The sequence below is a fragment of the Helobdella robusta genome, assembly GCF_000326865.2.
Source record: "Helobdella robusta unplaced genomic scaffold HELROscaffold_35, whole genome shotgun sequence".
In the NCBI taxonomy this organism is placed as follows: domain Eukaryota; kingdom Metazoa; phylum Annelida; class Clitellata; order Rhynchobdellida; family Glossiphoniidae; genus Helobdella; species Helobdella robusta.
In genome coordinates this window covers 395,553-421,814 of record NW_008704704.1, presented here as the reverse complement: position 1 = coordinate 421,814, position 26,262 = coordinate 395,553, and the positions used below count along the sequence as shown (strand labels likewise).

At 33.1% G+C, this 26,262-nt stretch overlaps 4 protein-coding genes across 4 annotated transcripts; 3 read left to right on the top strand and 1 right to left on the bottom strand.

Annotated features, from left to right (window-relative positions):
• Positions 1–542: 542 nt before the first annotated feature.
• HELRODRAFT_175779 (hypothetical protein) lies at positions 543–4,202 on the bottom strand (the record flags this gene model as incomplete). The annotated part of the gene is made up of 3 exons (XM_009023171.1): positions 543–655; positions 3,031–3,630; positions 4,145–4,202. 3 exons carry the CDS (start codon positions 4,200–4,202, stop codon positions 543–545), a joined length of 771 nt encoding a protein of 256 aa, XP_009021419.1.
• A 1,389-nt stretch (positions 4,203–5,591) lies between these two features.
• HELRODRAFT_83056 (hypothetical protein) lies at positions 5,592–7,685 on the top strand (the record flags this gene model as incomplete). The annotated part of the gene is made up of 4 exons (XM_009023170.1): positions 5,592–5,966; positions 6,163–6,453; positions 6,596–6,946; positions 7,083–7,685. The coding sequence occupies 4 exons, from the start codon at positions 5,592–5,594 to the stop codon at positions 7,683–7,685; spliced, it is 1,620 nt and encodes a 539-aa protein (XP_009021418.1).
• Positions 7,686–12,341: 4,656 nt separating this feature from the next.
• Positions 12,342–13,281, top strand: HELRODRAFT_83117 (hypothetical protein; the record flags this gene model as incomplete). Its single annotated transcript, XM_009023169.1, has 2 exons — positions 12,342–12,419; positions 13,009–13,281. Coding segments are annotated over 2 exons (351 nt in total), but the record flags the coding sequence as incomplete, so codon positions are not given.
• An 8,432-nt stretch (positions 13,282–21,713) lies between these two features.
• Positions 21,714–24,168, top strand: HELRODRAFT_175776 (hypothetical protein; the record flags this gene model as incomplete). Its single annotated transcript, XM_009023168.1, has 3 exons — positions 21,714–21,990; positions 22,455–22,702; positions 24,061–24,168. The coding sequence occupies 3 exons, from the start codon at positions 21,714–21,716 to the stop codon at positions 24,166–24,168; spliced, it is 633 nt and encodes a 210-aa protein (XP_009021416.1).
• Between the last annotated feature and the right edge of the window lie 2,094 nt (positions 24,169–26,262).

The window sequence follows — 26,262 nt, the reverse complement described above, 5'->3', positions numbered from 1 at the left end:
CCTCCTCTCTCCTCAACACCCAAATTTCACCACCATATACCATCGCTGCTCTCACACATGCTTTATATACCCTCCCTTTCATCTTCACTGACCATTTCTTTCCACACAATACCCCACCCAGTTCCCTAAATTTCATCCATCCCACACGAACTCTAGCCGTAACTGCGCTCAAACATCCTCCATCCGCATTCAGCTTATTCCCTAAGTAAACAAAGCTTTCCACTCTTTCAATACCACCACTCAACCCCGTCCTTGCGTTCGTCCTATTAATCGCACCATGAACACATTTCTTACATTTGAACGTGCCTTTCATCTTTTTCAGTGCCCCCCTCACACCACTACATCTCTTATGCACCCATTTCTGACATCCTATACACAATACCGAGTTAGCCTTCACTCTCCTATCACATACCCCACAGGGGTCTATTTTACTTATCACTCGCTCCCCACCTTCCCCACATAATCCAGTAAATAATATTTAATTGCCATTGTAATGAAGGATAAGGGAAATCAACAAAAAAATAAAAATAATTTATGCAATGTTATAATCCAGAAAATAATATTAACTTACATAAATTTTGTCTTTTCTCCAATCTCCTCAACTCAACGTTTATTGTGCTATTGTAATGATTAAGTCGTAAGTTATAATATTGCTCTACAATTAAAACAATTACATAATTCAAATGACAATATATTCCATACATCATTTTCATTATATGTGGGCCATGATTCAAAATATCATTTGTGAACATTTTTATTTTAGGCTTATTATTATTATTATTATTTCATAGCACGGGCAAGCCCCTTGCCATCACAAAACAAAACTCAAAAAACTAAGCAAAATAAATGATTGTCCGAAGGTTAAAGGAATAAAATTAAATAAAACATAATTAAACCATCATTCGATTCGAATTATCAACCGAAAAATGACTGTAAATAAAAATATCAAAGAAATTTTCTACAGACATCAATTAGAATTAAACAATTACAATAAATTAAATTAAAAGTTTGCTCGCCAATTAAACTTTATATCACCAAAAAAATCATCAATTGTCGATTTCAAAACAGGCAGAGAATCCGCATTAACAGCAACCGAGGGCAGCATATTCCAATCTTCCACCACTCTATTTGAGAAGTAGAATTTATGACAGTCTTTATGAGAAATTGAGGCTTTTAATTTGAGGTTATGTCCTCTTGTACGCTCATTGCCAGAAAAAAACAAAGTAGGTCCAATATCAGCCGAAACACCCTCGTGTATTATCCTATAAACTAATATAAGATCGGCTCTTCGTCGTCTGAAGGCAAGAGACGGCAAACCCAGTTTCCTCAGTCGATCATCGTATGAAAGATTTCTACAAGACTTTATCAAACGAGTTGCTCTTCTTTGTACCTTTTCCACCTCGTCTATTAGTCCAACTCTATAAGGATTCCACACTTGCACTCCATATTCCAAATGCGATCTCACCAACGATTTGAACAACAACAAAAAAGCCTCGTTTGAAAGGCCCTTAAAGTTTCTGGCAATAATACCCAACATTGAATTTGCTTTGTGCACTATTTTCAATACATGGCTTCTGAACCTCATTTTATTATCCACAACTATTCCAAGATCTGATAACTCATCAACCTCAGGAAGATTGAACCTCGAAATATCATCATCCACAATGGTGTATGAAGTACACGGCTGGCGGGAACCGATTCTTAGTAGCTGGCATTTATCAGTATTTATTTTCAATTTCCATTCCTCAAACCAGGTTAGTAATTTTCTAATATCTTGCAAAAAACTATTTTTGTCTTCCTCTATTTTCAACACTCTAAAGATTTTTGAGTCGTCAGCAAAAAGCAAGATGTTATCACATACTGACGAAATATCATTGATATAGATAATAAACAGTAGAGGGCTCAAAACTCCACCCTGGGGAACTCCACTCAGGACTGGTCTTGACTTAGATAATGTATCCTCTAATTTCACCTGAAATGTTCTGTTGTTGAGATAATTCTCAATCCATTTTACTATCTTACCATTCACCCCATACCGCCCCAGCTTAAACAACAGACGTTTATGTGAAACTTTGTCGAACGCCTTTTCCAGATCCATGTAGATTACATTGACTTCGTAACCATGATCTGTTCCATCAACCACCGCCTCTAAAAATTTCAACAGCTGCAAAACCGCGGAGCGTCCAGGAATGAAACCATACTGACTCTTCGAAAAAAGATTATTTTCCATAAAGTATTTCATAATATGGTCCTTTATCAGCCCCTCCAGGACCTTACAACAAATTGACGTCAATGCTATTGGACGGTAATTCTGAGCAAGATCTTTTCTACCTTTCTTGTGCAACGGGATCACATGACTCTGCCTCCAATCACGAAAAACGATACCCTCATCCAATGAACATTGGAAAATACGACTCAAGTGAGTGGTAACCACATCACGCATTTCCCACAGAATTCTTGGATGAATCAAATCTGGACCCGCGGATTTGCCGGTATTCAATCTCTTCAATTTGTCTGCTACCATTTCTTTATTTATCTTCAAGTCTTCCATTATTGTACCATCAATTACTTGAAAATTTTGGTCGAAAAAGTTTATCTCCTTTTCATAGACCGAGGAAAAAAAATCTGCAAATGCTTCTGCTTTTTCTTCAGCATTCGTAACAATTCTACCACCCACCGATAGTGGACTCATCGATTCAACATGTCTGGTAACTTTCTTTACATAGTTCCAAAATAATTTCGGATTACTTTTATAATTTCTGGCAATTCTATCCTGAGATTGTTTTTTCAATTCACTGGTTATTTTTTTTATTTTTTCTCTAGTTTTACGGTAAGCTTCCAATCTGTTATCGCCATATCTATAAATGGATCTCCAAATCAATCGCTTTTCCCTGATTAAATTTTTTAGCTCATTGCTCATTTTAAATTTATAATTGTTGTTATTACTTCTAACAGGAACAAACTGTTGAGTATATGTAGTCAATTTAGCTCTGAAAAATTTCCAGAACTCTTCATTATCCTCATTCTGACCTGTTCGATTATCAAGTTCTTGTGACAGAAGCTCTCTGAAACTTTCATAATTTCCTGAATCATAATACTTTTTCTTGTATTTCTCAGGTGGGCATCTGAAACCTATTACTTTGAATTCCACAATAGAATGGTCACTATTACCCAAAGGTGGATGATGCATAATGTCGCGGACCAACTCTTTAGCTGATATTACCAGATCTAGGATGTTTGCTGCCTGTCCATCTCTGAATCTTGTTGGAAAGTTAATATGTTGAATTAAGAATTTATCTTTCAGAATACTCAAAAATTCATTTTCAATTTTTTCATCACTTCCTCTGCAACTAAATGTCTCCCAATCAATTTCAGGAAAATTAAAATCACCCAACATTAGGAAGTCACCATTTAATGAAAGACCCTCAATTAACAAAGATAACAAATTTTTATTGTTTTTTTCATCAGACTTTGGACTTCTGTAAATAAAAACAATATTTAAAATACTTTTGGACATCACAAGTTTAACAGAAATATGTTCTTTGAAATCTGATTTCATGGCAACCTCAGAAACAACTATTGAATTTTTATAGTACAACACCAAACCTCTTTTGTTGACTTCAGCAAAACCTGAGGAAATGATGGAGTAACCATTCATATTTATTTCAGATAAAACTCTACAATTTCTAAAGTTTTTTGGATTTACTTCATTCAAAACTATCAAATCTGGTGAAATCTCCAAGCTCTGCAAAAATATTTTTAAATCCTCAAACTTGTTAGTTAAAGAATCCACATTGGACATAATTATACTTAAATTATTGTTGTTGTTACAGCTTAAATTATTTATGATGCTAAATTTTGCCTTCTGTAAGCAATCACATGAAAGTCTCCTGGTTTGCCTTTTAACCTGAAAATCCACTTAGTGATATCTTCTTTAGCAGCAATTTCACTTTTTTTCTCTTCAAGAATTTTTTTATTACTGATTCTGTCTTCCTTAGATAAATCATGATTTATTATAACTTTACTAAAACATGTTGAGTTTCTCAGTTTAAAACAGTTTGCAAGCAACAAATTCTTGGTAGTTAAACTTGCTAGTTGTACTAAAACTGGTCTTGGTTTGGCCTCCTCTGATTTTCTACCCAACCTATAATAGATATTTTAAACTCAACAGTTCTTTTTTCTGCTCCCATTATCTTTAACATTTTTTCATCAATGTACAGATTATAGAAAATATAAATTAGAAAGCTATTTTCAATTTTATTAAATTTTATTGTTTTTATATATAAATTTTATCATTGCATCTACAATTAGATAAAAAGAATATTATGATCATTTGCTAACTTTAATAATCCCAACAAAGAAGTAACAATAAACACCATATCTTTAATTGATAGCAAATGACAACTACAATTTTCATTTCTGGTTTGAGTGATGAGTCTATCAATGCATACTTCACAGTCAATGTTGGAGTACACTTTTGACACCACCCAACTGGCTATATATGCCAAAGCATTTTCTTTCAATGTTTCAACCGAAATTGTACTTTAAAAATGTAAACACATTCTATATAAATTTTATCTTTCATACAATCCAAAATAAGTAAAAATAAAAAAAACTTGTTTTTCAATTTTATCAAAAGCCTCTTTAGATATATTCCTGCTATTTAATATTTACATCAGGCTTTCAAAAAATATTTACATCTGGTAACACAAAATTGGTCTCATCAAAGTTGACTACATTACCTGAATTTTCATGCTGTCAAATTGTTATTCCAGCCACCTAAAATTATCATTACAAAGACACAAAACAAATGCATTCAGCAAGATACAAAAAATAAATAAGATTCAATGCATACCACTTTTGCGGACAGCATTAAAAAAGTAATTGAGTAAGTGATCATGGGACGACTTGTACGTTAATAAATATTTTTGATCCTCCAAGCAATTTTCAGCGATTTATATAATTGAGTTAATTAATATTGGTCACAAATCTGCGAAATGTTTGTTTTCAAAAAAAGATGGCGAAAATATTAAAGATTCTAAAATTACCACGGCCGCCTTTCACATGGTATATGTAACGATAACAAGGAATTTCCTATATGTGATATTTTATCTAAACATGATGTGTGCGGTTGTTTTGTAAATCGAATAAACCAAAACAAAGATCTAAAAACAAAGATGTACCCATGGATGTACCACGTGATTAAAAATGGCGATACTATTCAAACATCAACTTTTTTTATTCAACTTTTTGTTTAATTTGCAAACGTTAATTTGAATCCGCCAGAAGAGATACAGTTTATTTTATTAAGGACTTATGAATTAAACTGGACTGTATATAGATATACTATAAAATATAGATAATTGTCATTTTTGTCTTGTTGATCTCTCTTGGGAACCACTGTGGCCTGTGCTGTACTTTCTTAAGAAAGAAAACCAGAATAAAATTGAGGACCGGTGCCGCTGTGACCGCCGAGTACAAGGCGTACAAGTATCATACCACTGACAACATTTTATTATTAATAATATTATTTGTGTCCGGATCTACAAAGTTTTTTCAAATTGAGTAGCAATACACATACAGACACTGACATGGTCTTAAATTTTGACTACGAGGCCTATTTTGATGAATTGAAGGCTACAAAACCACCATATAAATGTCCTTTCAAAGATTGTGAAAAGGTTTACAAAACATATTCAGGGATGCATTTTCATGTTATCAACACCCATAAAAGCGGTTCTACAGGGGATGGACGATCTACAACATCGGCCAGATGGCATCATAGACAGTCAAAAAGTCCTATGACTCCACCCAAGTCAGTGAGCTCAATAGAAAATGTTTCTTTAGAAGATATAAATGATAGATATCAACAAAGCGATGGCGAACAACATGATCATGGAAAAATTAAATGCAAAGTAAAAATTAATGACAAGTTGCATAAAATCAAGGATTCAGATAAACTTTTAGTATGTTTCATTCATTCTGTGCCTTTTAAACTTTAAAAATTTTTTTAAAAGAACAGAAATAATTATTTTTCTTATTTGACCCATAATTTTTTGCATTAAGATGTATATTGTTATTATGCAAACCAATTGTTACTATTTCATCTGTTAATAATTTGAACAAATGTCAATTTTCAAATAAATTTTTTTTAATACTAAGGTAACTGTTTCTCAAAGAAGTGATAGCTCAATCATGGACGCAACAACCAACTATTCTTTAAAAAGTAGTGACAGAACTTATGTTGAACAAGGCAGCCATGTAGAGGAATCCATTCTCAAGGAAACTCCCAAGAAGCCAACTCCCACTCCTAGTTTCAGATTAATTAAAGATTATTATGATTCTCCTATAATTCACTCCAAATTTCAAATGCCATTTAAAGATTACATTACTTTTAAAAGCCCACTGAATGGATCAGAAAATGAAAATACAGACTACTGCTTAGATGAAGAAGTACCGATATAATTTAATTTATTTTTAATAGAAAATCTGTTGTGTGCATATAATTATTAAAAGTGTTCATTGGTTTGTTGAAATTATATTTGATGACTGTAGTTACTGCTGTGCGAAAATCTTTCTGTACATATTTTTTTAGGATAGAACATGGTTGAAAATGAATGAAGCACACTGCAGAATAGATGAAACAAAATTTGAAACTCTGATAGATAAATTGGAAAAGGCTAGTTACTTTGTAACAAGAGGGGAAGCCAAGCTGCAACAGCACAACAATAGCCTTATGTCCAGTTCGTTGCATGCAACTTGTAACAAGCCAGTTGATGACAATGCCTTATGTAGTATATGTTACGATGGTTCATGTACTTCAAACAACACAATTTTGTTTTGCGACATGTGCGATATGGGTGTGCACCAGGAGTGTTATGGAGTTCCATACGTGCCTGAGGGTGTCTGGTTATGTCGGAGATGCCTGCACTCGCCATCAAAAGAGGTGATTAATTCTTCATTTAATCATGTCTTATATTTTATTCTTTTTTTTTCCATTAGTATTTCATTATGATTATATTATATATGATTATTGTTTAGATTGTTCATTGAAATGTTACTAAATTTTTCTGGCTTTTCAGCTGCAATGCTGTCTATGTCCCAGTCCAGGTGGAGTACTGAAACAAACAGTGGATGGTCGGTGGGCTCACATTCTATGTGCAGCTTGGGTTCCTGAAGTCCACTTTGCAAATCCTGTTTTTCTAGAACCTATCGATGGACTGGATACGATTCCACCCGCAAGATGGCGTCTCATGTGCTTTCTTTGCAGAAGGAGGCGTGTTGGTGCTTGCATTCAGTGCCATCGACCCAACTGTTACACTGCTTTTCATGTTTCTTGTGCTCTCTATGCAGGTCTCCATCTCAAAATGAGGTCAAGATCTGGCTCCTCCACTTTTTCTGGTATTTTTCTATCTAATCACTCAATTGGTAATGTGAAAAAATCTGCATACTGTGATATACATAAGCCCATGCTCAAGCTTGATGGTCATGATAATGATGAGGAAGACGACAGTGAAGTTGATGGTGTTGATATTGCTGATAATGATGACGAGTATGAACCTATGAGTAAAGCTAAAACAGAAATGGTGATGAGAAAAAGATCTGAAATGACGAAAGCTGTTATGCTGAAAATGAAAAGGGTTGTTCAGGTTTTGTCGTATCCTACAATGCCAAACAGCTGGTGAGAGTTTCAAATGCTTCCTAATTTTATCATAAAATTTCAATAAATTATACTTAGATATTTTTTTGTATTGTCTAGAATTGTATCTCCATAAAATTCATCTATTTTGTTATTTGAAAGCCTTAAGATGATATTTGATCAATTGGACATCCCACATGATGGAAGTGAAGAAACAGATGGAGGTCGGGCTTATAACAAAAACATGATGCAAAAAGTTAAAAATTATTGGCTGCTCAAGAGACTTTCGAGAAATGGCGTCCCGTTGATAAGAGGTTTACTACTAAATTTGGCTCCAAAACTTTTGCCTTGCCAAGTGAGTTCTTATAACTTGTTTACTTTCATTTGATGTTAATTATTGGTTTTAATGTGAACAAAACTCAACTGTATTTTATTTGATCTGCCAGTGTAATTCAGTTCTACTTCCAATATAATCAAATTTTTTTTAACATTGAATTTTAAACATTTAATTTCAAACCAAAGAAGTAAGTATCAATATTGGCACAGTTAGTGTTGAATTTTTGTGACTTCATCCTTATTTTCTTGCTTGAACCCATTCAAAAGCTTTCTACCAAACTATCCCCAATACCCAGGGCCACAAATTTGGAAACAACAATTTTCTTGCTTAACATAACATAACAGGAAAAAATTTAATGAATGCAGGTGTACAACCCATAATCCCAAATCCCAAAAAATTAGTTAATTAAATGAAAGCATGAATTGTTCAAATAATAATAAAAGTAATACACAGACACACACCCACACGTCTCAAGCATCTCCACACTTACATGCCAACCCATAGCCAAATATTATTTTTCCTATCCATAGCATCTTTCAAAGCCTATATCCTATCCTTAGCTGACACAACCTCTTTTTTTATTGCTAACATACTACCACAAAAGGCTTGTTCCAAATTATTCTTAACATCTTTTACTTTGGTGCCAAACTGTTCAGTATTCTTATTAACTTCCTCTCTAACTATATCGACCCATGATCCTGTTAGATTAACTTTAAAAGATTGAAAGTTATCCTTAATTATTTTTTCTACATTGTTTTTTGCAATATTTTCAATCTTTCTGGAAAGGCTACCATCATCATTCGTCATTTTTCTAGCATTTTCTTGCACATTTTTCTGAAACTCTATCAGACCATGTTTAATTTCATCTATCTTGTCTCCCATCCCAATTTGAAACTTCTTAATATCTTATCTTGCAATTCTTTTAAAATATTGTTCATTTATCATTTATTACAATCCTCTCTTCAATATTCCTCAGGGACATCAACAACTAGCACGTGTGATAGCAGTCGAATCCGGTCACTGCAAAAGCAGTGCCAGGCACCTTACTGCTACACCATCTTGCTGCCCAAAATTTAGAAAAATTTTAATAGATGATATCTGTGAGCATTTTTTTGTAAGAAAAATTATGTATATTTATTATATATATATACTTATATGTTGGTAATAGACCATAATTTTTACAATATTCTATAAATTCTACTGAATGTTTGGCATTAATATGTTTACAGTTCGTTTGTAGTAGTATATAACGAACTACAAACATATTAACGCCAAACATTCGGTAGAATTTATAGAATATTGTAAAAATATACATATATATATATATATATATATGTATATGCAAATTTTATTAAATATTTTTGCCCACTTAGCATTGATTAACTTTTGGAAAATACACTCAACAATGTGGAATTGTTCTAAATCGTATTTATTGAGAACAAGTGACATAATTTGGCTAACAACGTTGATTCGGTGTAAACACCATCTTCAGAGCCTTGTGTGAGATACAAATATTGCCATAAATGTAAACAAAATAAAATAAAATTAGATTAAATAGTACTTAAAATGTTACGTGTTGCGATTTAAAACAGGCCAAATGAAACATAGTAATATATAAATAAATAATTTTAAGAGTTACGTTAAAAGCAAAATGTTACCTTGTAATGCAAATAAAATTGAATAAATGTATTATTGTTTATTTAAAGAGTGAGGAAAGTGCTAATGCCACAAATGTATCGAAAAAATTGAGTCGAAATGAGGACAATGAGGAGAATGGCTCTCACCCATATAAGAGAAGTTTCAGCAAGGTCATTTGTTGTTTGCTAAATATTTTTGTTTTTTTTTTATACTGATTTTAAAACCTTTTGCTCGTTTTTAATTTGTTTTATTCTTTATTCAAAAATTATTTAGATTTAATTAATGTAATTATTCTAGAAAATAAATGAAACTCTGGTTGGTAATGTTGTTGTTGATGATGATGATGAGGCCGATGAAGATGGAGAAGAGGAGGAGGACATTGAAAAGCTCTTTGTACAACATCCTGGCAAGCAGGATAACAAACCTGTTAATGTATGTCTGAAAGGCAAGAGTCACAAAATACATGCAGCTATTGATCCCTTCAAAACCGAAAATTCAAATACCACTAACATTGTTCCCGGAAAAAAAAGAGGCCGACCACCATCTCATCACAAATTAGAAAAACTGCCATCTTCAAAACTAAATGAACCCAACAAGATCAACCTTGTTCCTCTTCCTGCTAACCACACAACCAACAGCAACAACATTTTAAAGAAGCAAAGTCCAAGTAGCAACAACAACATCATCAGCAACAACAACAGTCAACAACCAAGGGTCAACTCATCCAGCAGGTTGCAGTATTATGCAGATTCGTTGATGCCGTTTGAAAAAACTCTGTCATCAGAAGATTGTGAAAATGTTAGTGACGAAGCTGCTGGAATGAAAAGGTCAAAACGACATCGGCGCTTGTCATCTTATTTAGTTGATTACACATTTTTCAAATCTGTGAAAAAGAGAAAGGCAAATGACAGTTCCATTTCTGCTGATGATTCTAAGCTCTCAGATCGGTCCGGCGGGAACCCAAAATTTGACGTTCATGTCACACGAATTAATAGTGACAAGAATAAAAGTAGTGAGAACATGGCTAAGAAGAAAAATGATAAAAGATGTAGTAGCGACAACAAAGACGATAGTAGTGAATGCAACCATTTTAACTCCACATGCTCATCTAATGGCAATTCACCTGCAAAATCTGATTAGATCAAAAAGAGTATGATGGTGCAGTTGAATAACGTTAATTTGCAGCAAAGTCTTCATTCAAATGACAATTGTAATAAAGATAATAATGGCGAGAACATCAACAGATTCTCAAAAAAGAGAAGTTTATAAAGACTTGTTGAGGGTGTTGAAGGTTGCAAGGATGGTGGTGGTGGCTGAGCTCGCAGGAGTCTCAATGATGTCAGAATGGTTGGGAAGAGGGTTAGGAATGAAATGCACGCCTTTGAAAATTTGTTAACAATTGGTTAAAGAAGGGAGATGCTGAAGATGCAATATGGAAGATATTTTAAGATATTTATTTTAATGTTTTTTTATAGATTGAAATTTAAAAAAAAGTTATATCCAGTTTAAAGAATATTATTAAATCTGATTTTTTTATTAAATTAAATTTAAAAGTTACAGATAATAATTAGCTTGATATTTTAACTTAGGCCACTGTTTGTCATCTGGAGCGTTCACATAAGATAGATTTCAAATTGGAATTTGTTATCAATTTTCAGAGATTTATTTGTCCTAGGAATTCTTCTTTTAACTTGCTGTTTAGCAGTTTTTGCAACGTGTTTGTTGGCACCCGAGGAGAATGAATCTGCATATCATTGACGTCATTATTCATTAGAATGACCGCTTTTAATATTAGGAAGGCGATGATCAAATTTGTTTTCATCAGGAACTATTTTCAGGCCTGACTTTGTCCAAGTGTGCACTTCATAAAAGGTATCTCAAACGTAATAGAGCAACTTGTTGATCTTTAGTACTATATTGTCGACCAAATTTAGACGATGATGTCGAGGGTCAGTCCACAAATTGTGAACGAAGTTTTTTACTTTCTGGTGTCTCCATAAACGATCAAATTTCTGTGGTAAAAAACCGCTTGATTAAATTAATTGTCAGGTATTTCACTTTTTTTAGAATATAACTCAACTGGAAAATTGAAAATAATCTCAAATTAAATGTTAAATTTAGAATGCAACATCATCTGCAGTTGAAAAACAGCTTGACCAGATTAAAATTATGTGATAACTTGGTAACGAACTACTTCTATTATGACCCAGTGTCTGAAACGACCAGTTTTGCCAGTTTTCTACTGTCTGAGTTTCTGATGCAGCCTCACCTCCTCCTGAATCAAAATTTCATTTGTATAACAACTGATGGCTTTAATTATGGCCATATTTTTATTATTTTGAGTTTGATGGGGATGACATTAAGAAGCAAAACAAACCTGCTTCTTTTTTTTCATTCATTTTGTGATAGGACCTTTAACGTGATTTTTCTCAGCTGTCAATTTGGATTAATTTTCTTTAATTGTCGCCAAAATATTTATAAAACTATCTTGTTAATATAAGCTATTACATACACCCATATTTACAAAACTATCTTGTTAATATAAGTTATTACACACACACACACACACTACACACACACACACAAAAATACATATATATACATACACACACACACATATATATAATTTTTGCATGTTTGATTAAAAATATGGATGAAGTGTTGTAAATCTATTTAAAGATTGAAGAGCAGCAGAAATTATTTGTTGCACTACATCCTCTTGGAGAGCTGCTTCTAAGCACTTTGAAGCAGCTGCAAGGTAAGGATCACCGCTCGTTCTTCCACAAGCCTGTCGACGTCAAAGAAGTAAGTTCAGCTATGTGATATTAAAATGCTCTTATCGTTGGTGATGCTGACGCTAGTTATTAGATTGCAGTTGTTATGAGTGTAGTTTGAAAAATTCTGCACTTTCAGTCGTTTTAGTTAATGATTAGGCAGTAATTCTTCTTTTACCAAGCTTTGTAACTCTGAACAGTGAACACCTTCTCATAGTGACTTTGTGGACGTCAATCTTTATAAAAACGGATTACTTTTCTACATGTATGTGCAGTACATTCTATAAATTCTCTCTCGCTCCTCATTGGAGTTTCAGACTTTAGTGTTCAGTGCCACATTTTATAACGTGGCTCTCAAACATCTTGCTTCATATAATGTTTGGCTGCTGTCATTTTTATATTATTTGCGAGTTGTCACCATGCTGATCATTACCTAACTTTGATCGTTATTATCGTGATCAAATCGTAGCACATAATACGTTAATTAATTGTGTTTATTATTTTTTCATAAACATTAACTAGTGTATGAAGAGACAATTAATATTGTGATGTTCAGTTAGCATCAATCACTTCATTAAATCAACAAAAATAGGCTGTTTCACAAACAAACAAACCTTTAGGTGCCTGATTATTTGGATATTGTATCTTGTCCCATGGACTTCAGTACGATGAAGAAGAAAATACAGAGTCAGCAATATTTCCACCTTCGCGACTTCCAGAAAGATTTTGATCTGATCATCGACAATTGCACTCTTTACAATGCCAAAACAACAGTCTACTACCAGGCTGCTCTCAAGTTGAAGCAAGCTGTGAGTTTATTCTCTCATTCAATTTTATACCTGTCCCTATTTTTTAAATCTGATTCTATAGAGGATGATTTGCACCAATATTAAAAAGCATTAAGCTTGACAAGTATTAGGTTTTTAAATATATTTCAGCAACTATTTATTTATTTATTTTGTTTTTCAATGTGTATTACGTGAATTAATTAGTAGCTCAAATTATTTTCTATGAACATTAAAGAGTGTCTGAAGCGGTGAGTGATTGATATTGTATTGTGTCTAAAGGCATTATGGATCACGACCATGAAAAAATGGCTTTCATCCGTGTTTTCAGATGTAAATACAGTGCACGGCGACATGATGTTTAAAACATCGAGTCCTGCTGATGCAGTGTCTGCGTTCAAATTTGTTCTTACGTTTGTAACGAGAGTCGTGTTATAATTATGGTTGATAGATGGTTAGGCGTGATCGTTGTAAGCTTTCAGAAACCTGTAGGGACTTCTCACTCTTGGACGGATCTCCGACTTAACTGGCCTCTGCTTATCATGTGCCCTCTCTGTAACTATGAGAATCATTAAAAAGACGATTAAGCCTAATCATAATCATATTTCCGGTTGCATTGATTTATCTGTGGCTAAAGATAGTCATGGTGATAATGAATGATGAGAAAGAATTCTGCTGGATGATAATACTTCTTGTAATAATTGTCGAGATAATATGATGAGCTGATGTATTTTGTTAAATTTCTATTTTATGATAATTTATTTTGATTTACAGAGTATCAGTATTTTCTTAGAAGCTGAAAAGTTGCAGGAACAACTCTTTACAGATTCGTTGGCTTCATCACACTTGTTCAAATGTTCTTCCTCTTTATGTTAGTTTGTTTATACTTTTTTGTGTTGTGTTGTGTTGTGTGTGTGTGCGTGTGTGTGTGCGCGTGTGTAGAGAGAAATACATCTAGTGAACATCATGTATTGTATAGCACTTGTCATTTGTTTGCGCAAATGCATGTTAATCATTCCTTTTAATTAAACATGTTATTTTAGCGTAAGCAGTTGCAACAAAATATATAGACATTATAATTTGCATTAAATTAGATGTCATTCGTTTATTTGTTTTTTTCCATCCTATCGAACCAGCCGCTGAAACACAACATGCCGGAAAGGGATCTGATGTTATGGAAGGAGAGAAAGGCTGCTGCGTCGGTTCTGTTGATGGTTTCGGAGAGAGCAGCAGGACAGTTGAGAATCTTGAACACCTCATCGAGTGCTTGAAGCAGAAGATCAACGAAGTGTCCTGCAAAGGTTTGTTTTTGCTTCATTGATGCTAAGGGATCATGATGGTGGTGAGGGTGATGATCTGATGGTGGCGTTGGTAATGGTGCTGATGATGGTGTTTGGATGTTTTTAGTGATGATGATGATAATGGTGATCGTACAGGTTAATAATAACTTTGGATCACTGATAGATAATAAATAAATGTATATAATATAATATATTGGTGGTTGTGATTTGAAGTTAGAGGTGATGAAGATGTTAGCAGTGATTTGATGATGATGGTGGTGATAAGGATGATGGTGAGGGTGGTGGTGATGATTTTGATAACCAAATGCCAGGTGGAAGTCACTTGAAAGGGATGAAAGTGCTCAAACAGAAATATTTGTTCTTGGTCAGGAAACATAACCAACTTATCAACTTACAGAACCGAAATGATAAAAATAAGAGTTGTGATAAAAATTCACAGAACCACTGCAACAATTATAATAATAATAATAATAATGACAATGATTTGAATATTTGTCAAAGCACACGTTCATCAACTTTGCAGCCATTAAGTTCTAGATCAAATTCAGTTAATCAGAATAAGGTACCACTGCATCACAACATTCATTTATCAAAAATTGCAATAGCGACAAATAAATTAACACATGTTAAACAAGGTAACAAAGAATTGAAACAGTTGAGTTTGTTGGAAAGTTTTACCCACCGCCACCAACTGCAAAAGCAAAAAAATATTAGTGATGTCTGTGAGGTAGGCAATGTGGGTGACTATTCAAATGAGCTTGCAGTGAAGACTCAATGGAGCAATAACGAATTAGACGATGTCAGTGCATGTGAAATAACATCCACCACCAAAACTACAAATGCTGCATCAGCTGGTTATAATAAGGTCAACAGCTTCAACACTAGTTCACCGGCAAAAATAACTCAGTTCAAAGATAAATTGAAATCATTAATAAGTTCCGCATGCATAAAACAGTTGCACAATAACAACAACAACAAAGTAGTTCAAAACAGCGACCACACTCACAGCTTGATCAGCGATGACAATAATATTTTAAATTCAGATGACAAAATTATGACTGGGAACAAGAGTATAGTTTTTGATTTCCGATCACATCTGGAAACAGTTCGAGAATTTCCATCTATTTGTTCTAACGTTAATGGTAAGAACGTAATTAATAAAGAAGACGACTGCACTAACGGTACGAGGAACATTATTATCACCTCAGATACTTGACTGTGTTCGTCTTTTCATTTTCAATTTAAATGCTGATTTGCATATTTTGTTTACATCATCATTATCTCAAGGATGGTTGCATGATTTCAAAAAATTGTTTTTGTTTTTTTTTTGACCCCGTGTTCACAACTTATAGATATCAAACACGACTTGTATGTACGTTTATATATATATATATATATATATATATATATGTCCTGTGCGTGTTTTCATATATATATATATATTTATATATATATATATATATTGGGCTTAGACTATCATAAATTCATAAATACAATTATTTATAAAGATCACTGCGTTTTCTTAGAGTTAACGTCACGAAAACGCCGTAATCTTTATAATTTTTTACTGCCAACAATTCGGTTCGGTTCAAAACCAAAGTTTTTTTTTATTAACAAAAATTTTGGTTTAGAACTAAAAAAACTTGAAAATAATTTACGATCAACCGTTAGAAAAATCGAAAAGTTAAATTGGAAGTTTACTAACGCCGAACGTGCTGTGATTTTCATCAATAATTGCATTTCTGACAGTCTTAATCCAATTAATATATATATATATATATATATATATATATATATGGAATTGAGAAATTCCGGATTGTTTTATAGTAAAAAGAGCGAAGGTATATCGCCGTGCCGGTGTGTGCTTTGCGTGCTTGTAGGCGAACGTGCTTGTGTTGTTCGAATGCTACCAAGATGCATATACGATTGTGAGGATGGTGTGCGAGTGTATGTTTTGTATTTATTTTTTGCTGTGAAAATTTATGTTTAATTGTTATTTATTTAATAATTATTATATAATAAATTTTTGCGTGAAAACGAGGAGCAGTACAAATATTTCTTAATTTAGTCTCCATATATTAGCCTCTATGTGCTAATTTAATTTGGTTTTTTGTGGCTGAGTTACCAGTATATGCAGTAGCGGGTTCAGCGGAGCCATTGATGAGCAGTCAAGGTCAAGATGAGCAGTTATTATATTTGATTACTTTTTCTAAGTTAAAACATAGTTATTGTGAAAATTGACGCACTTGTGCGGTTGCTGAATAAAAGATCGCCAACCATTCTCAACAATAAGGATGGTGCAATGTAACAGTTAAAGGTGTACAGTGACCGGGTTTCATTGAAGGAAAAAATCTCAGCCTATCCACTATCCAGTGGTCTTGCGCGTATTCATGTAAGCCAAGAAAGAAATGGCGACCTCTATATTATCTGCTTATTATATATATTGTTTTATTTCTTCTGGGCCCAAACACTCGTCTATTCGAACCAACGGCTGACCTCAGAGAATACAAAATAAGATTATAAAATATAAAAATATCGTGCCTCGCTGTACGCTGTGTGTTGTTAACCACTGAGTTGATTGCTGCAAACGAGAGAATAATATCTTTATTCTTTTTTTAACCTTTGTTAGAGGATCACCTTTATATTTCTTAGATATTTTGTAGACGAAATATAATAGTCGCAATTACTATTTATGTTTTCATGTCATCCATATTATCAACCTCTGATTAAAAACTAACATCAACAGCACAAGGTAATTTTAATTGATAATAATGATTTTAAAAGAAAGTAAGTTTTTAGATGAGCCCACAAGAGACTTGAGCTCACTTGCTGAGTAAATATCGTTTGTCTAGGCTAGCTAAATTTTTCGGGAGTATCTTCTGGTAATCTGGGTATCGGAGTCGAAGTTTTTGCAATAGTACGGAAAATTCAAATTATATATGTGTATCATGCAAATGAATTTTTAAGATTAAGTTTTTAAAAAAGTATCCGTGTGCATATTGCTGTTCTGTATATAAACGCGTTAAGGGAAGGTGTATCGCTGGTGGATTCCAATAATTCAACGGAATACGCTAGACTAATTGCCCGTTAAGAACAAAGAATTATTATGCATTTTTATTTCAGAAGCTTCTTTGTTACGTTTTTATCGCAAATAACACTCCCATCTAAAGTATTGCACGCTTGATATTTACTAACAAGTAGGTAAACTTATTACTGCGTGTGATTATTTTACGTTATTTTGCCAAATTAATGTATACTTTAAAAGCATCTTTGTATGTTTAACTTAACGGATTTTAGCGGTTAAACGGGAAACTCCGCCGAACCACGAATTTATATTTTTTATAACTGAAAATGTTTGTGCTTGAAATTTTTATAAATTGAGGCCATAAGTATTTTTTGAATAGTACCTATATATGTTTGTTATATTATCAGTACTTGAAAGTTAAATAAAATAATTTTATGATTTTTGTTTGAAATTTGTGCCCAAATTATAAACCAACTTTTAAAATGGAGCTTTTATGTTACTTTTTTAATACATACGTTAATTTATCCCTTATGTTAAATGTAGAAAATGTTATCAAATTTCCATGCGACTGGCATTCAGTTCGTAACTGTTTGTAAGAGTAAGAACATAATAAGCATGATAATAATTAGAATATAATAAGTAAGTAAAAATATGTATGATAATGAAAAGAATACGGGCGGCGAAACGGTGTATGATGTTTATGAGTGTCTGCTGGTCTTTTGTTGCCGGGATCTGGTCAGATTTTAGAAAGATGCCACTTGCAAATAAATAAAAATAGTTTGTCTCAAAATTTTAAATATTTGGATGGCGGGAAATTTATTAGTTGTTTTAAGTAACACCTCAACGTAAACTTAATGAATCGTGGGTTAACTACATCAAACTACACATTTCCAACACACCCAGTAACACGCAAGTTTTGGAAAATAAAAATTTGATAAATATTTCAACAACATATTCAGTTACGGTTTCAAAGCAAAGAATGCAAAAATATATAACCCTCAGTTTTTAAAACAATATTTTGAACATCTATATCGGCTTCGTCTGTCATTCGCGACTTAGACTGAGGTTTGAAAATCGAATCGACTAAGAACTCTAAACCGAGTCGAATCGGAATTTTTGGCTTGGTTCGGTTTGGGTTTATCAATACTAGGTAAACTAACAGATTTTTGTATGAAGACGCCAAGAATATATAAAGTTCAGATAAAGGGCGAAAATAAGGAATTTGCCAAAGGCCTGTTTATAGTTCCTCACGCCGCTGTGCCACTCATGTTTAAAATAATTAATATTTTTTACGTTACTAAAAACGCCTTGCTGCTTCGTGGTACTGGTTTTGTTGGTACACCATTGCACAACATTTGTGAAACCACATTAAAGTATAAATGCATTGTAGATTACGCAGAAGATTTGAAAGGTTTTTGAGTTTTGATGGCAGAGAGCAATCGAATCAGGTTAGCGTGCATTAACAACAATGCATCTGTACTAGCTTTCCAACCAGCTAATTATCTAACCAATTTATCTCCAATCAGCTAATTAACGTTTTCTACTGAACATAATTGTTATAACATAATATAACATAACAGTGTTTATAGTGGTTCAGTAGACTAGTGTCTGTATGAGAACCACTGCCGATTAATTGTTCAAATATGCTAGCTGTTCAAGCTTGATCTTAAAACTGTTGGTTGATTAAGCGGAAACCGTCTCGTTATTCAGCTCATTCAGATGTTTACCACTCTGCTGCTAAAAAATATTTGCTTGATTTTCACAACTGAGCTGTTTAAAAAAACTTGTATCTATGACCTCGTAGTCCTGTTTGTCTGTATCATATCTCCTCTGCATCTTCCTCTCTCTAGAGTAGTCAGTCCACACTTTCTCAATCTATCTTTGTAATGAAGTTTTCCAAGACCTTTGATCGTCTTTGTTGCTTTCCGCTGTAACTTTTCCAGAATGTCTTCATCTTTTTGCAAATTTGAACCCCATATCAGAACACAGTATTTAAGATGGGGGCGAACTATAGTTTTATACAAATTTATAATTATCGACTTCTTTCGGCTGACCACTGTTCTTCTAATAAATCCAAGTAATTGATTTGGTTTTACCGCTGTGATTGCACTTTGTTTTTGAGCTTGCGTGATTGATGACTCTAAGGTCTTTTTCTTCCCCCTTGATCATAGCTCCTGGTTGCCCAATTGATATTGAAAGCCCTTGTTTTTTCTTCCCATCTGCATAACTTTACATTTATCTATATTAAAAAACATTTGCCAATCTCCAGACCACTTGCACGATCTTGCCAAATCCTGTTTTAACACTTTCTCATCTTCCACATTGTTGATCCTTGCGCACAGTTTCGCGTCATCAGCAAACTTTGATGTTTTGGATATTATGCCAAAGTCAATGTCGTTAATATTAATAACAAATAGATAACAATATTTTAACACACGACCCGTTGGTTATGGCTAATGCATTTAACGACTAACGTTTCTGTGTTTACAAACGACAACATCAACAACTATCCCCTAACTCGTCTTTCCACAAGGTTACTAAAATATATCTGTTTCACACCTCGAATAGTGTTTTTAACTCTACGAAACATAAAAAATTCAACATCAGCTGGTCCAGATGGCATACCCTATTATACTCAAGATGTGTGCATCAACTCTGGCAGTTCCACTTTGTCACATTTTCGATTTATCATTTAAAAGCAATCTATTGCTTACTAAATGGAAAACTGCAATTGTTACTCCTATCCATAAAAAGGTCCTACCAATTACCCCAGTAACTACAGACCAATTTCTCTCACCAGTTCAAGTTGTAGAGTGAAGGAAAAAATTCATTAACGTAATTCAAATTCATCTTTTCTTTCAGAAAATAAATTGACCGCTAGTTCTCAACATGGTTTTTACCTGCCAGATCCAACTGCTCAAACTTACTAAAATTTCAGAGTGACTGAATGTCAATTTGTCAAAAAAAAGGAAAGCTGCGACGCCATCTACCTAGATTTCCAAAAGGCTTTGACTCTGTGTCGCACTCAAAGCTAGTTGGAAAATTAAATTCTTACGGAATGTCTGGAAATTTGCTTTTCTGGTTGACGGACTTCGTATTTCAACCTTCACTACAAGTCGGGATTCAGAGTAAGTTATCAGGTTCTGTACCTGTTACTATTGGTGTTCTACACGGTAGTGTCCTGGGTCCAACCTTATTTTTGATTTTCATAAACAACATTGTTGAGTGCATATTTTCAAAAACGGTTTCAATTTTGCTTTTCGCTGATGATATAAAATTATATTGCCGTTCTTCCAACTCAGCTCATCTTCAACAGGTCATTACGACATAGTTGCTTGGAGTATCAAATGGCAACTACCACTTTCTCCAAACAAATGTTCTCATTGCTCGTTTCTTCCATCACCAAGATCTATCTTAATTCAGCTTAACCTCGTAGTTATTAATCGTTTTTTTTTTATTTTATTTTCCAGGTTTCTTTTTTTTTACATATTTTGTTCTTGCTTCTTCAAATTGTCTTCTAGCGTTTATTCCTAGTAAATTTTGAGCACTTTTGCCTACATTTTGGATTCTTTTCAATGCTTTTTGGTTTTCCTGGCTTTTTGAACGTCTTTGTTTACATAGAAACATTTTTTGACAATTCCCTTGTATGTTTCTATTGTTTCTTTTGCAAATCCATTCGTGCATGACAAAACTGTTTCCATTCATCCAGTACTCCAAGACCTGCAAATCAGCTTCTTAGGTTCTTCTCTTTGATTTTGCTTTTTGCTTTATCATTATCTGCTCTATAGTAGTTGAATTGCTTTTGTGTGTTATAGCTTCAATTTCATGTATTACAGCTACGTTGAACCTTCTTATTTTATGATCACTGGAACAAAATCTTTATCCGACCTGCACATCTTCCATCATATTCTTATCTGTCAAGATTATTAAGTCAAGTATATTTTTCTCCCTCGTTGGCTCAAATACATGTCAAATATGTTAAATATATAACATAAAGTATCAAGCTTATTATTTAATTTTATTTAATACTCAAAAAGAATAAAAAGAAGACAAAAAATTCACCCGTGGATCACTCATACTTCTTCTCTTTATTTACATTCTCGACATTCTGACTGCAAATAACTTGCACGTGCAAGCAACGTAATGCTACTCAATCACACCATGCAGAAGCTTTCAGAGAAGGAAATGAAACAACATCACATAATGTTGAACTAATGACTTTTCTAGAACAACAGCCTAAATGTCAAAATATAAATCCAATAATAGCGCATTGTAGCCTTTCCACATTTTGTCTAATGGTTATGACTCCAGTCTTTCACGTTGGCGGCCCAAGTTCAATTTCTGATGTAGAACTAATTTTGGCGACATATCGCTTAAAACGATTTTTTGAAGCGGAGGGACTCAACAGTGAGACGACTCAATCCGGTCGCAATAAACATCTCGCTCGTTTGGTGTTTCTTTCAATGTTACTGACACGTAACGTTGTCAAAAGTCAGTGTCACTATCTCATCTATCCAATCAGACAAAAAAAATATGTCACATTAAATCCAAATCTATTAAAACTTTTCTAACAAGAATAAATGAATACATCAATGAACATGAAAAAACAAAAATTGTTAAAGAGAATGATTATAAGATTCCTCCCTGGCTGTTGCTACATGCAGATATTGATACCAGTATAGCAAAAATAGAAAAAGACAAAAACTTAGCAAAAATGTTATTCAAAGAAAAAATTCAAGAGAATCCCAATTCAATTGAAATATATACTGATGGCTCAAAAAAAGGAATATCAACTACAGCAGCAGTAGTGGTCTACAGACAACAAAAATGCATAAACAAAATCATGCAACATCTTCCAAACCATGCTTCAATCTTCACAGCAGAAATCATTGCCATTCAGATGGCAATAAAATTCATATCTAAATCCAATAGTAAAAATTTCATGATATTCTCAGATTCATTATCAACAGTTACGGCGCTTAAACAATATAGACCTCAACACAACCTTATAATTCAAACGCAAAACAGGATACATAATAACTTTAATGATAACAATGGTAAGAAAATAACTCTGATATGGATACCCAGTCACATAGGAATTCAGGGTAATGAGGTAGTCGATCAACTGGCATCACAAGCTTACAATATTCCAATATCAAATCTTCCCATCCCACACAATGATTTAAGATTTTGGACAAAAAAGGTTTCAATGGAGAAATGGCAACTTGAATGGAACCAAACATCAAACTTTCTTAAATTATCCACACCATTTCTCAGCCAAAAAAATGAATTTAAAGGTTTAAAACGTAAACCTCAGACAATCATCAACAGATTAAAAATAGGCCATTCAAGTTTGACTCATTCCTGGATTCTCAACAAAACAAATTCGCCTACATGCAACTCTTGTAACGAAAAATTAACCATCCATCACATTTTGGCCAAATGTAATAGTCACAATAATAGTAGGAAACGACATGACATCCCTTCAGAAGTAGAAAAAATTTTTTCCAGAGATAAAATCAATAATCTAAAATCATTCCTTCAGGAAATACAAATTTTTAATAGAATTTAAAAATAATTTCTCAAAAGTTTTAAAACAACAAAACGCATTTATAGAAAAGGAACAACGGGCGTAAAGATAGCCAGTTGTGCTGAAACGCCGTTATACTGCACAAACAAACAAACAAAATTTTATGGGTGTGAATACAGGCACTGATTAATTTTTAAGAAAATTTTGTTTATTGAAATATAAAAGCCAAAAATTGTTATTTTTGTAAATATTATCATTATTATTTTAATCATATATTATTATTATTATTGTTATATTTTTAAATGGAAAACGATTGCTATGACCTGTTTTTGTTTTCATCATCCTTATCATTATTATTATTATCATCCTTATCATCATCATCATCATCATCATCATCATCATCATCATCATCATCATCATCATCATCATCATGGCTGGTACCAAAACATGACGTCGTTCTCTACTTTTTCTCGACAGTGACCCGCAAGTCGACCTTTCAACGAAGTCGATGATGATGCTGATAATGACGACGACGACGATGATGATGATAATGATGACGATGATGATGTTGATAATGATGACGACGACGATGATGAGCAGGCAGGTAGGGTTGGAGGACATTTGCATGGAAAGTACGATTGACGATGTGAAAGTTTGCATTTCTCATTCGCTGAACATGTTCTCTGTACAGTGATGATGATGATGGTGTTGACGATGATGATGATGGTGGTGATGATGATAATAATGTTTACGCTGCTAATGATGGTGAAAGGGATGAAGAAAAAGATGATGGAGATGATTGTGGGGATGATGGCGACTATGATGTTGTTTTTGATGATAATGATGATGTGGTCGAAGAAAAAGAAGAAGATGATGAGCGGAAGTGAAATGTAATTAATTTTGAAGATGACGATGACTGAAATATGTGGAAACTAAAATGAAGTTACAGTGTCTTAAAGAAATTTTTGTATTATGAACTTTAATCAAAAAAAGTTTGGTCAAAAATTTGACGCTGACGTTAACGCCGACAGAAATTGAAGAGATGCGGTGAGACAACTAAAGATGCGTCGTCAGAATTTGCCTTTCAACATTTTATAAAAATACGTAACCTATATGCAACGTGCTGTAACATAATGTAACATAACTCAACGTAGCATAACATAACTTAATTCAAATAAAATTATCATTGTAACCGAGGTTTAAAATTTAAATGAACGGTAATCATAAACACATGAGGCGGTGTTCTAAAGAGATAAACAACAAACTACAGTTAAAAACAGTTTGTTTTCTATAATTAGTGCATGATATCGTTTCGAAATAATCGATTCGAAAAAGTTGGTTCGGTAAGATAAGACTCGAAATAAGATTCGAGACGGTGGGAAGGCAGGCATTGCACGCATTGCTGAGCATCATCTGTTCTGCCGCTCGTTTCGAAATGGTGATCGAGAGTCGGGAATGTAAATGTTATCTGTTATATAATATCGAACATTAAATAATATTAAATAGAATATTAGTAAATTAATTATTTAATAAATGAATTAACAAATAAAATGAGTTAATGATTAATTAATTAATTAATTAATTATAATTACAATTAATTAATTATATAAAAAATAAGTAAATGAATAATAAATATAAAATCAAATACATAAAAAAAATAATTAATTGACGAAGTTAATAAATATAAATTAATAGAATAAAACAAAAGAGAGTGCTATGGAAATGAATATATGATAGAACGTACAACGTAATAATTGCTAATAAATAATTACAGAATAACAAAAGACGATTATTTTATTTCTCAAGTTGAGTGTCGTTTCATTTGGATAGGAAGAACTAACTCATTGAAATTCATGAAACATATACCTAGGTCTTTTGCATTTGATAATTCTGCACACAAGTTTTTATGGAATCATACAAAAAAATTAATCCTTATTTATTCAACTTCCGCTTGCATTCAATTTATTTGCAATGCTCTTCATTTAACATTATATTAAAAATTATTCCAACTTACCTGCATTTACATCTTCAACCAAACAGTCTTTCAATCAATCAACCATTAATCAATGAAGCATTCAATCAAGGAATCAATCAACTATTGAACAAGCAATCAACAAACCAACCAATAAATCAACTAACCAATCAATCGACCAATCAATCAACCTACAAACCGACCAATTAGCCAATCAACCAACTAACCGATCATTCAACTAACCAATCATTCATATAACCAGTTAATCAGCCAAACAACCAACCAATCAGCAGAGAGTTCTCACCTGCGGATATGAGTATCTGTTGATGCTGTAATCAATGACGTATGATAAGCAAACAATGGAAACCAACAAAAGATTAAAAACGTAAACAAGAATATTTATTTTTTGCATTTCTTTAAACTGCCATTCAGTTTTAACAAAAATTTTAGAAAATATTTATTTTTAAAATTATTTGGCAGTAAAATAAATTAGTTGTGCTAATGTTTGACATTATATATATTAACTTCATATTTGTTATTTGTTGCCATGCCGTGTTCATTGCTTCAGCAGTTTCTGTAAGAGAATTGCGTTGCAAATGAATGGAGAGCACTGCCTTGCTTGCTACTCCGTACGAGCCATCGTAATTGTAAAATTATTTAAAAAAAGTCTCAATAAATTTCCACCACGCCAGCTTCAATGTTGCTGATTGATTTTTTTAGCTGCACAATAAAATAACTCACCTTGTTTTGTTTTTATGTTCTTCTGAAACAAAACAATTACCATATTGAGAAATTTGTACAAAATGGTCTAAAATTTTTTAAAAATTAAAATGTTATTGCTTTTCATGTTTAAACACACACACGTTTAGTTCAGTAAATTTGATTTCTTAATGTTACCTATATTATTCAGTTTTTTTTTCTTCAGTTTTCTTTCGGTAAACAACAACATGCATTTAATATTTTGAGGGCATTGAAAATAACAAATGTATTCAAATTGAAAACGTGTCTTGGCACAATGTCTTCATTTGCATGATGAGAAGATTTCATGGCTAAAAACAAGGACGTATGTGTGTATAGGTATGAATGTACGATTGTATGCATGGATGCATGCATGTATGCATGTATACTAGAGCCCTGCGCGGTTGGAATTTTCAAAAACCGCAACCGCACAAAACCGCAACATTTGAAACCGCAACCACACAAAACCGCAACATCTGAAACCGCAACCGCACCGCCGAAAACCGCACCGCAAGAAATGAAA